This window comes from Taudactylus pleione, unplaced genomic scaffold, assembly GCF_031769625.1.
Source record: "Taudactylus pleione unplaced genomic scaffold, aTauple2 ptg000306l, whole genome shotgun sequence".
In the NCBI taxonomy this organism is placed as follows: domain Eukaryota; kingdom Metazoa; phylum Chordata; class Amphibia; order Anura; family Myobatrachidae; genus Taudactylus; species Taudactylus pleione.
The window spans coordinates 262,315-280,049 of record NW_028284707.1 but is presented as its reverse complement, the minus strand read 5'-3'; the positions used below and the strand labels follow the sequence as shown (position 1 = coordinate 280,049).

The window sequence follows — 17,735 nt, the reverse complement described above, 5'->3', positions numbered from 1 at the left end:
AGAAGAAAAGAAACAAACGCCTGAACCCAGCTATGTTTATTTGTGTTTAAAATGACAGATTCGCTCATAATCACTTTTTCAGTTTTATCTGCACCAAGATGACTTTGAGGCTCTTAAGGTGGCCACACACATGGTGATCTGCACACGATCAGCCGATGTGTACGATTTGTGTACGATTTCCCTTGAAACTCTCCCCGGCAGCTCTGCACACAATATGCACACGATTTGGTGTCCAATCTTCAAACGATCTCTCCTGCATCCAGACTGTCACAGTGCATCGCCTCCAAGATTGTCAGATCTGCCCTACTGCAAGGCAGATCTGACGATGCGATGTGTGACCAGCAGGGACGCGCATCGCATCGTGATCGTGAGTGGGGACTCACGATTTCCTCAGGATTTGCCCATATTTTACACAATCTGTCGTTCCAATGCGTCAGAATCGGCCAGATCGGGTAAAATATCGCTATGTGTGTGGGCAGCTTTAACTGATTTCATAAAAATCTTATCTAAAATTAAATTCTGCTGCAAACTCCCGGCCAGGGCTGGAACTTGTGTTGCAAAATGTAAAATGAGCTAATATGGGTTTTTAGACTTCTTAAACTCTGTAAATCCTGGAATTATTTCAGTCAATTGTATCCTGTGGCAATGAACGAACCATTTACATATTGACTTGGTAATTCGTTGGTGTTAATTACATTGTTATCATCGATCGAAACTCATTATGGCTCCCTGGTGAGTTGTGATCCCGTAACCTCATTCTCAAAGTGATTATTAATTTTATACCAATGTTCTATATTTCAGTGCTTCACAAATTTCCAGGGTCCCTTATTGAAATGATTGGCATTGATAGGAAGATGCAAATATCTGCAGTCATATAGTAGAAATCTGCTTACAAAGGAACGACTCTTGACACCGGTTTTCACAGTCAGCACATTTGTACATATGAGATGGATTCCTGACACTAGCTATGCCCCACCAGCCCTTCTCTATCGTCCGGCTGCTACTCAGCCTTGGAAGCCCCGCCCACTGGATCCCACAATCCTCTACACCTTCACACACACCAAATCAGTCACACCCAAGTAGTGCAGCTGTGTTTAAGAAAACAAAGCAAAATACAAGACAGCGCTGATTGACAATAGATTTGACACTTTTATTGACTAAACAAACTTAAAACACTGATATATAAAACCATACAAATCGGCATTGATGTAAACCCTGGAGCACTAATGGTGAATATAGTCCTCAAGCAATAATAGTAATAGACAGCAAATGTTATCCTGGAAAATTGTTTGGTCAAGGCAATCCAATTGAACAGCACACCAGTGCTGTATAGTTACCCACTAAATGAAGAGCTCCACACTGTCCTGAATTAGCGATGGTCCCACACTAAGGTTTGTCCAACGCAGATGACCGGACCAGGACAAACCTCAGTGTGGGACCATCGCTAATTCAGGACAGTGTGGACCTCTTCATTTAGTGGGTAACTATACAGCACTGGTGGGTAACTATACAGCATTGTCATCCCTTGAAGAAGTCCAGGCTGTGGACGAAACGCGTTGGAGGCTCCTACTCTCTTCCCACTCATGAACTTGCCATTTTTTATCAGATAAGCCATTACCTTTTATCCCATTTTTATCCTGATAATATTTATTTTATATGTACATTGGTTGTGTATTTTATGTATTTTATCCTTTATGTGGAAGGATAGAATTGTTGTGTCTGATTAAAATTAATTTGTATATTTTAAATGATATGTTTGCACTTTTGTCACTTGCACTTTCATTTATTGATGCATCTTTTGCACATTTTATGAATTCGTGTTACTATTTGATGATGTTATTTATTTGGGGGTCTTTAGTAATGCAATATTAATTACACTTAGCACTTTATGCGTGCAGTTCACCTAGCACTTTAAAACATAGGTTATTAGATTTTTATATATATATATATATATAAGAATATGCAAAGCACATAAGGCGCTCTATTCCAGATCTTTTATTTTATATATATATGGGATGTGCAGGCTCGGTTCTACTCGGTTCCGTTCGTTTTTTTTTACCGAATTTTATTGGGTATCAGCTGTCACGAGTTTTGGATAGCCAATAAGATTCGGTAAAAAAAAACGAACGGAACCAAGTAGAACCGAGCCTGCACATCATATCTATATATATTTCCTACATTATTATAAGAATTAGTTTTCCTGCTGTTCAAGGCCGATAGTTTATGCAATGCAGTAATTCTAGACATGCAGAGACAGAGGTCATTTAATTCCCTGTATTGACAAGTGCATTTAGAGTGATACAGTAACAATGTACCTCATATTATATTACTGCTGGGAATTGAAGGCACAGAAGGTGAGCGTATAACTGTTATTACCAGAGATCTGGCATGTGGGTTTATTTTGAACAATAACAGCCTGTAATTAATATGAAATGTGTGAAGGGGGCGTGATATTAATGTAGCAGTAGTGTACAATATTGATCTTACTGTATAATGTGGACACATAGCATTTCCATTCTAATCAGATGGCCCGGGGTTCCAGTTTATCAATCAGTTGGATATATTTAATCACATAGGGCCGTATTCTATTAGATGAGAAAAATTGCGTTTGGTGCAAAGCATTTGCATGGCGAAGTTATCGCCACATTCGCCAGATTTGATGCAATTTTTTCACGTGCTTTCTCAATGCGCACTCCCGCTTTTCGCCCTATCCAATTGAAAAACACGCGAAAACGCATATGTGCAATAATTGCGCATGGCGCAGCTAGAGAAAAGTACAGCACTTTTTGGGGAAATCAGTCTGTACCCCATAAAGAGCCTAACTGACATGGAAATCAAACTAGAAGTGTATTAATTAGAGATGTGTGCCGACCCCCGTGTTTTGGTTTTGGATCTGGATCTCCCCTGGTTTTGGATCTAGATTAGTTTTGCCAAAGCCTCACCTCCGTGCTTTGTTATCGTGTTTTGGTTTTGGATCTGGATTTTTTTCTTAAAAAATCATAAAAACAGCTAAAATCACATAAAATGGGCCTGTTTTTGTTCCTACAGTATAAACCTCAATAACATTTATTTCCAGTAATTTCCAATCAATTTTGACCACGTCACAATATTATTTGCTTCATCTAGTTAAGGCCAAAAGGTTGCATCCAGCTAGCTGGCTGACTAAGCTAAGTGACACAGTGGGCGGCACTAACATGTGGCAGTTCAGCTTCCAATTTCCAACACGAATACAGTGTGTTATACAGTGTTGGTTGGATACACCAATAGTGCACTTACTTTGACAGCAGTGTCAGCAGAGCGGGGTTGCTAACGGTGTCCTTAGTACATGGAATGGCAGTGCTGCGGTGCTGGCAGTGTCCTTAGTGAAGGGTACCGGTGATATCAGCAGTGCGGGGGTGCCAGCGGTGTCTTAGTGCAGGTTTGCTGGCTGTGTCGGCAGTGCGGGGGTGCCTTAGTGCAGGTTTGCTGGCTGTGTCGGCAGTGCTAGGGTGCCAGCGGTGTCCACATTGCAGGGTTGCTGGCGGTGTCCTCAGTACATGGAATGGCAGTGCTGGCAGTGTTCTCAGTGAAGGGTACCAGCGGTGTCGGCAGAGCGGGGGTGCCAGCGGTGTCCTCATTGCAGGTTTGCTGACTGTGTCGGCAGTGCAGGGGTGTTCTCAATGCAGGGTGCCGGTGGTGTCGGCAGAGCGGGGGAGCCAGCGGTGTCCTCAGTGCAGGTTTGCTGACTGTGTCGGCAGTGCAGGGGTGCTGGTGGTGTACTCAGTGTGGGTGTGTCGACAGTGTCAACAGTGTGGGGGTCGCTGACGCTGTCCTCAGTACTTTGGGCAGCAGTGCAGGAGTGTCGGCAGTGGTGATGGCGGCAGCAGGGGATGCTGCCAGTGGGGGTGCCAGCGGTGTCAGCAGTGGGGGGTGCCGGCGGTGTCAGGCGGTGGGGGATGATGGGCGCCATCTTCTTTTCTTCTTTTGTGCTGTTTTCAATGGGCTTAACGCTGATTGGCTGAGAGCCGTGACAGACGGCTCTCTCAGCCAATCAGCGTTGAGCCCGCTAAAAACAAAACCTCGCGACTCGACAGAGGAGTCGCAAGGTTTTGCCTCGGGTCAGGGATCCGGGGCAGGCAGGGAGATCCGAGCTGCGCTCGGATCGCCCTGGATCCCCCAAATTTGGGTGGGTTCAGATCTCTTAGATCCGAACCCGCTCATCTCTAGTATTAATAGCCCTAATAAAAGTATTTTGGGTTCTTAAAGTGAGGCAAAGGGCTATTATATGCAAATATGCATATAAGTGTGAAAAACTAATATAAAGCAATTTCTTTTAGAAAAATAATTGCTGTAGTTACATTGGGGATACATTAAAATGGGTGCTAGTATATTTTTGTGTCTATAAGGTGCAGTTTTAAAACATTTTAAAAATACACCTGCTGCAGCCACCAATAAAGAGATATCATACAAGTTCCACAATATCTGTGCTTCTTGGTTATATATGTAAACTAGAAGTGACTTCTAATGAAACTCCTCATGTCCCTCATCGTCTACTAGCCACCACACACTACACTAACCTCTATCGCTGTTTGTACCGGCACGGTAGTGAGTTCTTAAATTCCTGATAACCACTCCACCCCCTTCCCTTCACACACACTTTTTTTGCCTGAAATATTGGTGATCACCCAGACAGAGGGGTCTATGTACTAAGCCTTGAAGAGAGATAAAGCTCCTAACTGTCACTTTACAGGCTGTTTGAAAAATGACAGTTAGGAGCTTAGGGCCTGATTCAGAGCCGGTCGCTATTTGCGGTCGTTCGTTCAACAAAAAGGGGTGGCTATTCAAATGAACCGTTCGCTCTTTGCGGTCTGTTGACGCCTCTATGTCTGAACGAGCGAACAAAACTTGCGGTTGTAATTTTGAAAAAGACGCCCCCCTGGCCGCTCGCATCATACGTCATGTCCACTATTTATTAGATTAATCTAGTACATCGAACAGTGTATGAACTGCTCGCTATTCTTGTGGCTGGTGTTTGCTACCACAAATTTGCGAGCAGTTCTGGCTATAAAATAACCCAGTGACATGGTCAATGACGCTCCAGTATTAATTATGCACACCCTTAAAACGCCCGTTTTGACCTTTAAGCACGCCTGCGTTCTGATTTCCACTCCCCGTTTTCAAGCACCTTCCCCTGTTACCACCCACATACGCCTCCTCTTGTCACTCATATTAGCAGGCATTCGCTATTTAGCGAACAAACTATTTTCGGCCGCACTGACTGGTTCGGTGCATGCGTATAACGATCCGTACGCATGCGCAGTTGGGCAAACATCGCTCGGAGCGAACGAGCGGCCGCTTACGAGCGGCTCTGAATCAGGCCCTTAGTACATAGACCCCAGATTCACTGAAGAATCTGGCAAAATCCCTGAGGCTGGGCCAGAATGCAGAACTCAGTGGTGATGTCATTACTCTCTGCCTACCATGCAGGAAACACTGGGGAGAAGAATTGGATGGATACTGGGCCTGATTCAGAGCTGCTCGTATGCGCATGCGCAAACCAGTCATTGCGGTCGGAAATCGTGCGCTCGCAAAACAGCTAGGGGCTGCTAATTTGATTGACAGAATGTACCGTTTGTGGGTGGTAACAGAGGAAGGTGCTTGAAAAAGGGGGAGTGGAAATCCGAACGCAGGCATGCCTAACGGTAAAAAGGGCGTTTAATGGGAGTGCATAATTAGTAAAGGAGCGTCATCGACCACGTCACTTGGTTGTTTTTTAGCCTGAACTGCTCGCAGTGATTGCGGTAGGAAAATCCTACCACAAGCACTGCGAGCAGTTCAGATGCCTTTCGATGTTCCCGATTAATCTAATAAATAGCGGAGATGATGTAGGATGCGAACGGCAAAGGGGCATCTTTACAAAATAGCGAGCGCATTTTTCGCTCGCTCGCTCAGAGGCATCAACAAATCGCAAAGAGCGAGCGCTCAATTTAAATAGCCGGCCCCTTTTTTGGAACGACCATCCGCAAATAGCGTCCGGCTCTGAATCAGGCCCACTGTGTGCTGAGAGAAAATGGCTGCAGCTCTCCACAACACTGATGGCTTTCTGCCGAAGGATGTACAGTATGATGAAATAGAGAAACTGTGCTGAATTACTTAGATACATGCTCCGTTACTAGGCATGTGGGTTGCATTACAGGACATGCGTGCTTCGTTACAGGGGATGTTTTCTGCATTCCAGGGAGCTGTAGCAAAGTATGTGTGCTGATACTTTGTAGTGTCCCAAATAGATGATCATGGGCCTGATTCAGAGCCGTTCGCTATTTGTGGTCGTTCGTTTAAAAACAAGGGGTGGCTATTCAAATGATCCGTACGCACATTGCAGTCTGTTCACACCTCTAAGTCTGAACGAGCGAGCAAAACATACGCTCGTTTATTTGTTAAAAACGCCCCCTGGCCGCTCGCACCATACATCATGTCCGCTATTTATTAGATTAATCGAGTACATCGACCAGCGTATGAACTGCTTGCTATTCTTGTGGTTGGTGTTTGCTACCACAAATTTGCGAGCAGTTCTGGCTATAAAATAACCCAGTGACGTGGTCAATGACGCTGCTGTTTTAAATAAACACACCCATAAAACGCCCGTTTTGACCTTTAAGCACGCCTGCGTTCGGATCTCCACTCCCCGTTTTCAAGCACCTTCCCCTGTTACCACCCACATACGCCTCATTCTGTCACTCAAAATAGCAGGCCCTCGCTATATTGCGTACCAACGATTTTTGGCCGCACTGACTGGTTCGCGCATGCGTACTAAAAACCGTACGCATGCGCAGATGTGCAAACATCGCTCGGAACGAGCGTACTGCCGCTAACGAGCGGCTCTGAATGAGGGCCCATGTCCTTTCAGCCAGCAAATCAGGAGATAATCCTCTTGCAATTGCTAGTTGTTCTCAATATGTCAAAGAAAGGTAAAAAAAAAAAAAAAACCCGCACATAGGGGTAAATTTACTAAGATCCGATTTGGTCCCGATTTGTCCCATTTTTCAACTTGGATAGGATCGATCAAAAACGGCCGTTTTTTTTTTTCAGTTAAAAAATCGTGAATTTACCAAGCTCCCGGTTCGCTCTGAATCAGGGCCCTCCTCCATGAAAATGGAGCATCCTCCTGGACGCTCGTGTAGCTGTGGGTGACCAGGTCCCAGCAAGCCTCCCCCGCATGCTGGTACTTGGAGAACCACAAGTAACAGCATGCGGGGATTTAATGGCCCGCCGGTACCTGTAGTTCACCTGTAAAGAAATGTGTAAAAAAACACAAACCACACACACCGTGAAAGTACAGTTTTATTTCATACATAACATACTCACCTACATTACCAGGAGTGGTCCCCTTGTCCAAAGTAAGCATCCAAGGTCTTCTTAAAAAAAACAACCAAAGAACCCGAACCACACAACTGACACCAACAAGGATGGTTGGTATCGCCCGAATTAAATGCTTAGACATGGCTTCTGCCTTTATAGAGCCGTATCTGAGCGTTCATTGGCTGAGAGAGGTGAGCCCCCAACTCTCTCAGCCAATGAATGGCTCCTCCATTGAAGTCAATGGAGAGCCGCAGGGTTACTAAAGTTTATTCTGCTGTTCCCACCATTGACTTCAATGGAGGGAGTCGTTCATTGGCTGAGAGAAGCGGGGGCTCACCTCTCTCAGCCAATGAACGCTCAGATACGACTCTACAAAGGCTAGAGCCGCGTCTGAGCGTTTCATTCAGGAGATATTAACCATCCTGGTTGTTATCAGTTGCGTGGCTCGGAATTTGCGGTTTTTTGTTTTAAGAAGACCTTGGATGCCTACTTTGGACAAGGGGACGGAGGGAGGGAGGGAGGGAGGGAGGGAGGGAGGGAGGGAGAGAGATAGATAGATAGATATATAACTGTACTTTCACGGTGTGTGTGTTGTGTGTTTTTTTACACATTTCTTTACAGGTGAGCTACAGGTACCAGTGGACTATTAATGCCCCGCATGCTGGTACTTGTGGTTCTCCAAGTACCAGCATGCGTGGGAGGCTTGCTGGGACCTGTAGTTCCACTGTAAAGACAATGTTGTTAATTCTATTTTTTACACATTATGGGTCTCATTCAGACCCACTCGCAAGCGCCTATGCGCTCGCAAGCGGGTCGATGTTGAGGCCCTGCGCATGCGCAGCGGCCACACTGCACGTGCGCAAGCTCCGGGACTCACTACAAAAGGAGCGGCTGTCGATGGTGATCGACAGCTTACCCCGTTTTGTAGGCGGGGCGGGGGGTGGCTACACAAACGGAGGCGTTCCGGACGGAACGCCTGCCATTTGGGGGCGGGCCCACTGATATCACGAGTGATGTCAGTGGTGAGCTTCTGGCTCTAATAGAGGTGGGACCTCAAGTCCTTTAGGTGGGACCTCAAGTCATTTTTTTTTTAAATTAACCCTTAGAACTCACTTGCCATTCAGAAACATACACAAATCACCCTGATTTGTGTATGTTCGATGGCAACTCGCAGCTCAGGAGGTGGTGCATTGAAAACTTCAATTGAGTCCCTGATTTGAGTGTAAAACGGGCGACTTTAGCAAAATGAATAATGGTAAATTCCTGATTTGTATTACAAAAGTGAAAAGTACTGTACTTCCGAATTGAGCCGATGGCGATATAATTTCTATTGTTCAAAACGGCCGAATTCGCGGCATTAAACCACCCGATTTCAACCTGAAAAAATTAATAAATCACCCGACTTTAATGATAGTAAATGTAGAAAGTGATATTAGTGATATTAAAAGTGATATTATCACCCGAAAATGCAAATCGGGACCAACACAAATGTTGATAAATTTACCCCATATAGTAGGGCCTGATTTCTGAGCATCCTTTCCTATTTTTTATTTCTCCTTGCTGGGAGAAGCCCGGGGAGGAGAAGCAGGTGGGTTGCGATGGGGATGGGGCCTGACGGGTCGCGCCATTAAGCCCCGCCCCCTTTGCGGGAAATTGTCCCGCGACTTCCGGGAGAGTAGGCATGATTCAGAGTTCAGAGTTGTAATGCAATGCTGATGTTACGCAGTTCAGTGATTTTTATTAAACCGCACAGGCGTCTATGTCACACAATGCATGCATCAAGGTGCATTACCGTAGTCACAGCGACAATTTACTCTCAGGACGGGATGCATCATTTTGGATGTGATGCATCCTGCCAATGATCGGATACACACTGGTGTTTAGTAACGCTGTATGTATGGAGATTTAAACAAAGGACAGCTCTCCCAATAAGAGCTGTCCCTTGCGGCACTGGTACTTCCAGGTTTATAACACGGGAGTCCATCTGTGCATGCGCGGCTGTCGGCCAGCGCATTCACAACCACGTGGGACCCTGGGTGGGATCTTAGGGCCTCATTCAGACCCACTCGCAAGCGGCTGTCCGCTCGCAAGTGGGTCGATGGTGTGCACTGCGCATGCGCACGATGGAGGGAGCTCCGTCGTGCGCATGCGCCAGACGCGACGAGCGAAGGACTTTCCTTCGCTCGTTGTGTCTGATCAAAGGGGGCGTGCTGTCGATGTTGATTGACAGCACGCCCCCTTTGGTGGGCGTGCCGGGGGCGTGCCTGCCAGACGGAGGCGTTCCCAAGGGAACGCCTACCGTCAGAAGCCGGCCCCACTGACATCACTAGTGATGTCAGTGGGAGTGATTTTGGCTCTGATAGAGCCAAAATCACTCCAGGGCTTGTGGTCGAAAAACCCGACCACAGGCTTCTGGTTGCACTGGCGATGGTCGCGATGGTCAAGACCATCATCCTGCACGCTCGTATGTGCTGTGGGTGGTGACCCACAGCTATACGAGTGTCCAGGAGGACGCTCCATTTTTATGGAGGACGGCCCTCATTCAGAGCGAGCGCTCTGCTCAGAGCGTCCGGCTGTGAATGAGGGCCTTAATTCCCTCTTGGGGAAAACCTAGATAAGAAGCCCATAGGCTTCTATTAAGCAACGCCATCTAAAGATGGCGTTACCTATAGGGACCAAGCTCCGGAAAGTTTCACCCTGATGTACAGAAATAATTTACTGTCTATATAGATCCCATTCAGAGTAAATAATAGAAAAGTATGACAAACGGGATAAATCCCCCTATGGGATTATGCTACACTAATGTTCCTTGATGTATAGCTTGTATAGGTATCTTTGGTTCCAGATGTACAATATAATCGTAAAAAAAAGTGAATAGAGAAAACCATGCGCCAATACCAGCAGCAAGCGTAGAAATAAGCTATAGCAGGTTCTCCCACCCCTTCAAAATGACTACAGTATATCAAAAACAATAAGCAATCTCACCAACTATAGGGGGACCCCTAAACAAATATACTTTACATCCCAAAGTTTAGTTGGTATATGTTCTAATCTCCTGAATTGCCTGCCTCGTGGGACATCAATGTAGTATCCACAAATAAAAAAGGGAGGAGGTATATAGTGAAGTACAGTTTTAAGACGAAAATATGAACAGAAGCACATTAAAAGATCATGGGGGTATCCTCTAGTGCAGGGGTGGGGGACCTTTTTTCTGCTGAGGGCCTTTTTGATTTATAAAATATTATTCACGGGGCCGGTGCAGGCCACGACCCCTCTGCGTGATGGCGGGGCCACAAACGCCGGTGATTACAGCAATGCCCGGAGCATCCTGAGGATGCTCCCGGGAGCTGTAAGGTCAGCGGTGTGACCGTCTGAAGCTTCCTTAGGATGCTCCATGCGGCACTGCTGCATAGATTCTGGCTGCACGGTGCCATTCACCCTGCTAGCTAGATGAGGCTACCGAGGGCCTGACCAAATGATTCCGGGGGCCTTATACGGCCCCTGGGTCTGAGGTTCCCCATCCCTGCTCTAGTGGCTGAAAAGGAAACAATTACCAATTGAAGGTGAGAACTGGCAACGGATAGTTCTTATGAGCGTATGATGTAATGTCACCGTGTAGTTTCCGGATGCTGCATGGGTCTCCCTGCTCCAATCACCGGGTAAGGGACCTTCGAATGCCACCTGGTATCCCCCGTACCGACGTGTTTTTCAACCCCCGTTCTAGGGTCTTTTTCAAGGATCTTACTGCATAAGGGGCACTGCATAGGGCGGCACTGTATAAGGGGCACTACTGGAGACACTGTATAAGGGGCACTACTGGGGCACAACTACATGGGGCACTGCTACTGGGGACATTGCATAAGGGGCACTACTACAGTGGTTATTGCAAGAGGGGCACTACTACTGGGGGCATGAAGGTGCATATGGGATGGAAAGGAATGTTCCCAGAGTGACGAGAAATGGGGGTGCGTCATGTTGTCATGCCCGCATTTTTCAATGGCCGTGCCCCTTGTGGCATGTGGTCACGCTCACTTTTAATCATGCACGTCTTCGTCGCACGCAGATGGGGGGGGGCTCTGTTTTGTATCTTGCTGGGCTCTAAATATCCTAGTTACACCAACGCAAGTAGGGACAACGTCTTCAGCAGAACCGAGTAGGAGAAGTAAGTGTGAAAAAGCAACGATGAAATCACAGTGCTGATACTCGGGGGCTGATTATCCATGACTGTAGCTGTGGGCAGCCGCGGAAGACTGATTTACTACCTTATGCTAGTGCGAGTGTCCATTCAACTAATGCGTGGGATTGTGCGTGTGCAATCGGAAACCATTGCCGCCCATTGATTTAACTGGTGAGAAGCCACTGGCAGAGTGCTGGGTGCAGGGGAAAACCGGACACAAGAGAAAAAAGGAGAGAGATCCAGGGCCAATACAACTTAGCCGTTCCGGGCTTCTCGCCACGCAACATGGTGCGAATTTACACTGCCACGATTGTGAGAATAGTTCAAATTCCAAGGCTTCAGTACACTACAATCCTGTTTGTGTGCGGCTGCAATGTAAAAAGGGCAGGTGACGGACAGACGTTAATGTCTTCTTCAGGTATCAGTAAGCTTTGATAAGTCTATAATAAGGGGTCTATTTACTAAGCAGTGTTAGGAGACAGAGTGAAAAGTGATAAGAAAGTGATAAGGTGCCAGCCAATCAGCTCCCAACTGTCATCTCACAGACTGTGTTTGAAAAATGACAGTTGGGATCTGATTGGCGATTGTTAGCCATTGCGAATGTGTATGCACTGCGATGACGCACGCAGATAGGTATCCAACGCAGAGTCAGTAACAGGCCTTGGACGTTTGGGGGTGGTGATGAGGGAGTGGTTGCAGAAATGCAAACATGCCTGTCCGTTTGAACGCCGTTACATGGGCGTGCATAAATTAGCCACTGCAATTGCCTACACAGCCTGAGTACTCACTGCATGTGACTAGACTTGTAATTTCTATGACAGGTCAGAGCTGCTGTAATTGTGCGCGAGGGGCCGATGTGCTTCGATGTTACCGATATACACGCCGGACTATGTGGTATTACTGATGTAAGAAAGCAGTAGCGGGCATCTTTATGCTGGCTGTGCTGTGACAGGCATTAGCATATATTCGCAGCTTCATTTGCGCGCGATTACTCAGCTGCGATCGCATTTGCCATCTGTGCTGAATCAGGCCCCAAGTCATATTGCAGCCACATTCATTATATCTGAGTCCGTGCCGTGGATGGTAGAATACTGTGTCTCTGCTCGCACACTAGAGTATTTGTCATCTAATCTGTCTGTCAAGCAGAAGGTCAGGTCCCTACATAACTACAGATTTGACAAAAGGCCTCCTTGGTGTGATAAATCCTTCTTGTACATAAGTGATGACACTGGGATATAAGTATTTAAAGTCTAGTAACATCCTGCAGAGAGTGACAGCAGCCATTTTGTATACTGAGGGCCTGGTTCTGAGTTGTACGTAGTAGCACAGCTGCTGCGTCTTTCCACAGATTTGCAGCGGCGGCATTAGTGCCCTATGTCTTCTTTCACCTTACAGGCGTTGGGCGAGATGTACTAAGCTTTGGAGAGAGAAATAAAGTACCAGCCAATCAGCTCATAACTGTCATTTTTCAAACACAGCCTGCAACTGTAACATGATGGGCAAGCCCGCCAAGAACCATGCCAGGCCCGGGTAAAAGGGGCGTAGCCTAACCTCGGGAGGCGTGGCCACGCCCCCTCAGGTTAAAAAAAGTTTTGCCGCGACGCTGCGTGCTGGCGAGGTGGGCGCAGTGATCCAGCTCAGCCCGGCGCATAACTAGTGGGGGGCACGATCAGCTTGATCTCTCTCCTCACAGGCATAGGAGACTGCTGTGGCTGCTTCTTAGCAGCTGCGAGCAGTCTCCCAGTGCAGCCCAGCGCACAGCAGCGTGTGCTGGGGCTGCTGTGATGTAAGAGGGGGGGGAGCAGTGCCGGACCAGGGCCCCACCAGCAAGCCCGGGCCCGGGTAATTAGTACGTGCTCCTCTCCCCCCTCTATGATGACAGGAGCTGATTGGTTGCTACTTAATCTATTTCCACTTTATCTCTCTTTAAGGCTTAGTACATCTCCCCCATGTCTAAGACAAACCTGATGGGCACTAAATGATGCACAGCTTATAGTATCCTATTCTATTAAGATGCCTCACACTATATCACTTATGTGCTACAAAAGCTAAATTAGAGATGTGCAGTTCGGTTCTCCAGAAATCCTAATCCATCTGAATGTCATGAATCCGGACAGATCCGAGTCGCGGTTCTAATCTCCTAAGGAGATCCAGACAAAACCGAGTCGCAGTTATAATCTTTTAGCAGTTCGGAAATTCGGATTTTAAATCCAAATTTCGAGTTTTGGATTGCAAAAATGTACATGATTTTAGCTGTTTTTGAAAACTTTTTATCATTTAAAAAAAATAAAAAAATCCAGATCCAAAACCAAAACACGTGAGGGTGGTTTTGCAAAACCAAACAAAACTCTCCCCCCCCCTTTACATAGAACAAAACACATCAGGGGATCCCCAGTTGCAAACCTCCGTGGTTCAGACACTATACAATTGATGGTCCATTGTCCGGCACACAGGACTACTGGAAGCCAGCTATGATTGGCAGATGCAGGAGGGAAGGACAGTGCTAACATAAGGCAGCCTTGAGCTGAGCCGCGGCGTAATTACCCCTGGCATGGGTCTCTATACATTGGACCAGGTAAATAATCCGTACTTTTCCCAGCATAGTATAACAGCCGCCACTCTTAATAACTTTGCCATATAATAAATAACGGTGACTATTAATCTGTGGATCAGTGTATCTTATTAAAGCCTGACGGCATAGTCTTAGGATTTAAGCTAATTCCTCCAGTTTATGTTACCGGAAAAAAGGATCTATAAGAACTGTTCAATCCTGCATAATATCACTAAATATTGGTTAAAGGACACAGGACAATAGGCGTTTACCATACATACAGTAATAATTTTTATGTGAAATTGTTCTTAGATGGATAATATTGTAAAAGAGATTTACTGAATTAAATGTCTGATTTTTTAACTACATACAGTACATGATCAAGTCCTGACTGAAATTATTCTGCCATAATGTCTAATTTTTAGATTAAGTAAGCACGGAGTCTAATTCGTTTTTTGGTAATATAAAACCAAAACATGAAGATAAATCCAGATCCAAAACCAAAACACTGGGTTCTGCGCAAATCTCTAAGCTAAATAAAATCAGCATTACATTTATATAATTAATCCTGTCCAGTATCTGCCAAATAAAGAAGAACTGTATCAGACAAGGTTGTAGGACATATAAGTGTGGGATGATAAACTTGTTCTTCAAATGTATGTTGCCAACATCCCTGTTTATGTAGTCACTGACATGGGATGTAGAACAAGGGATTTGATCTGCTTCATTCCAAAACAATGTCCAACACTGCAATTACATCATAATCTTATTTCTGATGAGATATGAACACCTGAACATTCATTTAGGGGTCTATTTATCAAGCAGTGAAAAGTGTGGAGAAATTAACCAGTGGAAAAGTTGCCCATAGCAACCAATCAGCTTTCAAGTAGCATTTATCAAGTACATACCTCCCAACATGACCCTCTCCAGGAGGGACACAATGCTCTGGTCCTGGACTTCCCTGGTAAGAGGCAGGGCTGCAGCGCAGTTCAAAATTCAAATAGGGGAGTCACACCAACTGCCAGTGAGCCCCAGCCAGTGATGTTTGGCAGTGTGTGAAATGACAGTTGGTGTGACTCCCCTATTTGAATTTTGAACTGCGCTGCAGCCCCACCTCTTACCAGGGAAGTCCAGGACCAGAGCATTGTGTCCCTCCTGGAGAGGGTCATGTTGGGAGGTATGCAAGTACAGTCTATAAAATAATAGGTAGGAGCTGATTGGTTGCTATGGGCAACTTCTGCACTGGTCCACATCTCCACACTTTTCACTGCTTGATAAATAGACCCGTTCATCTTCTGTATCTGAGAGATACCGGTCTGTGAAATATGGGAAATATGGACCTAATTCTGAACAGCACATAATGCCGTCGCAATTCAGGACGTCTCCAGGAAACAGAAGTCCTATGTGAATATCCATGTGTAATCTGATTTGGATGCATTCATGCGGCAGCTCCGTCCCCATTCGCTAGAGCAACCGCTATCATTAGTAATGACACTTACACCTATCCCATGCTTGGGACTGAAAATGGCTTGCACTCTCCATGAGATCAAGATTGGTTGCAACTATGATTACATGCCAACGACATGCCCACATGAGGACATTTCCTCTACGTGCCAATGCCCCGTTGCTGCCCAGTTGACATCAGTCACACCCATTCAGCTATTGGTGAGAAGCTTGTAGCTGCTCTAAGTTGCGTATGCAACGTACAACTGCCATATTCGGACTTGCGTGCAACTGAGAATGAGTCCCTATGTGCATATTGGTACCTGTACTACTGTATATACACATTAATTTGATCTTCTGTAGCTGAGAGACCCAGGTACCTGAACTGAATCATACATTATTTTGTAATTAGCTGCCAGTAAATCAGAATATAGCCATGCTGACAATCAGGGCCGTTAAGAGCCAGCCTGGGCCCCATTACGTTGTTTGGGAGCGTGCCCGCATGGCACGTCTCCCGTGTAATGTCAAGCTGGGGGCAAGGCCAGCACTCCGCCGCTAGCTGGGCTTCTCCCAGCCCTCTCCCAGCACTGAATGAATGCCACACGCATTCGCATAGCATCCATTCAGCTACTCCGGGGGTTTGGCACAGCTGCGGCGGTTGAGGTACCCAACCTCCCGACCAGACCACCTGTGGGACACTTAGGCCCACGGGTGGAACAGCGGGACAGTGCTGAAATTGGGATGTTGGGAGGGGTGAGCCCTCTATGGGGTGGCACCCCACACTGGTCGAACACCTCAAGAGCCGGCCCTGAGAGGGAGGGCAGGGTGGCGTCGGACCCGGGACCCTCAGACATGCCCGGGTAATCAATACCCACTCCCCCCTTCTCAGCGCTCCTGCTGACAATGCCCTTATAATAAGTTGCATGGCCTTAAGGCAAACTGATGGCGTGCTATGGGTCAAATTACACCCTTGTGTGCTCTAAAAATGTACCAGTGATGCAATGAGTAACTTCCGAATTTGGCATTCTAGAACGGTTGTGTATAGTTCATCTTTAGTAGATGTACCTGGAAGTGACGTTGAGTGAGGGTGGAAGTGCAGTTCCATGCCCACAAAAGCCGCCAAAAGAAGAAATTTGTACCCTCACTGGGCTTGCTTCAGGCACGGTGGATCGCTTCGCTTGCAACAGGTTTCTATTCCCACTCTATGTCCACGTGGATAGTAACTGATGATGTTGGATAGTAACTAATGACGTTGGATAGTAACTGATGACGTCTGTGTACATCTACTGAAGGGGATCTATCCGCAATCATTCTAGAACAACTTCTTCTTTTACTCTCCAAGTCACGGAAATGTATTTTCAGGTTTATTGATATTGCCTACACTGAAAGCAAATGAAATTATATTCTTATTTTCTTCCTTAATCCTAGGTACAAGGGGCACTAAAGAGGCAGTGGATGCAATATAAAACTCAGTGGGGCCAGAGAAGAAGAGAACACTGTTCTATGCGCTCTACTTCCTACACCGCGACATCCATAACGGAGGTCCCCATTTATCTCTACCCTCATGATTCCAACAGCGAACAATTAAACGGGAAATACGGAGAGGACTCTGAAATCACTGCACTTAACTCTGGGGATACGTACGCCTAAAACTTTACAAGACTAAACAAATTATTTTCAAACCAGGAGTTATTTTCCTCCATGGAAATAAAGCCTTCAACATGAGTGTCTACAAGGAGTCTTATTGTTGGGACCCGCTACATGAAGAATAATCTGGAGCAAGCCAGGAGTAGGCTGTGGTCTGTGGACACAAGTCCTGCTTTATGAGACTATGTAGATGGACCAGTTTTATCTGACGTGCTGGTCAAATCCAGGGACTGTGAAAACTACATAATATGGCCATCAATAGACTCAAATATCGACAAACATTTTCCTTAAGGGCAGTAGGTGACCAGGTCTTCTGCAGTCAAAACTGTAAAAAGGACAAACATTGTATCTTGTTCTGCTAAGGGCATACCCTCTTATCTTTGTATAAAACTGACTTTTGGCTACAGATACAGTATCTGTACTAATCTATTAAATACATTTGTTAGTTTGAATAGTATTAGGGTATTAGTATATACAAAGTTTAGTTCTGCTCATTGAATACTTTAAAAATCACAAGAGCACAATTTTGAAGAACATGACTTTGGTGCTAGGTGGCCCCACTGTTCCCTTTAAGATGAA

At 46.0% G+C, this 17,735-nt stretch overlaps 1 protein-coding gene across 2 annotated transcripts in view; it reads left to right on the top strand.

Annotated features, from left to right (window-relative positions):
* CALCR (calcitonin receptor) overlaps nucleotides 1-17,518 on the top strand; it is a 400,000-nt gene extending 382,482 nt beyond the window's left edge. For both annotated transcript variants that reach the window (XM_088442186.1, XM_088442187.1), the window contains exon 13: nucleotides 16,938-17,518. In XM_088442186.1, coding sequence (XP_088298312.1) covers nucleotides 16,938-17,159 — 222 coding nt within the window. In that variant the 3' untranslated portion in view covers nucleotides 17,160-17,518. The remainder of the gene's footprint in view (nucleotides 1-16,937) is intronic.
* Nucleotides 17,519-17,735: the final 217 nt, after the last annotated feature.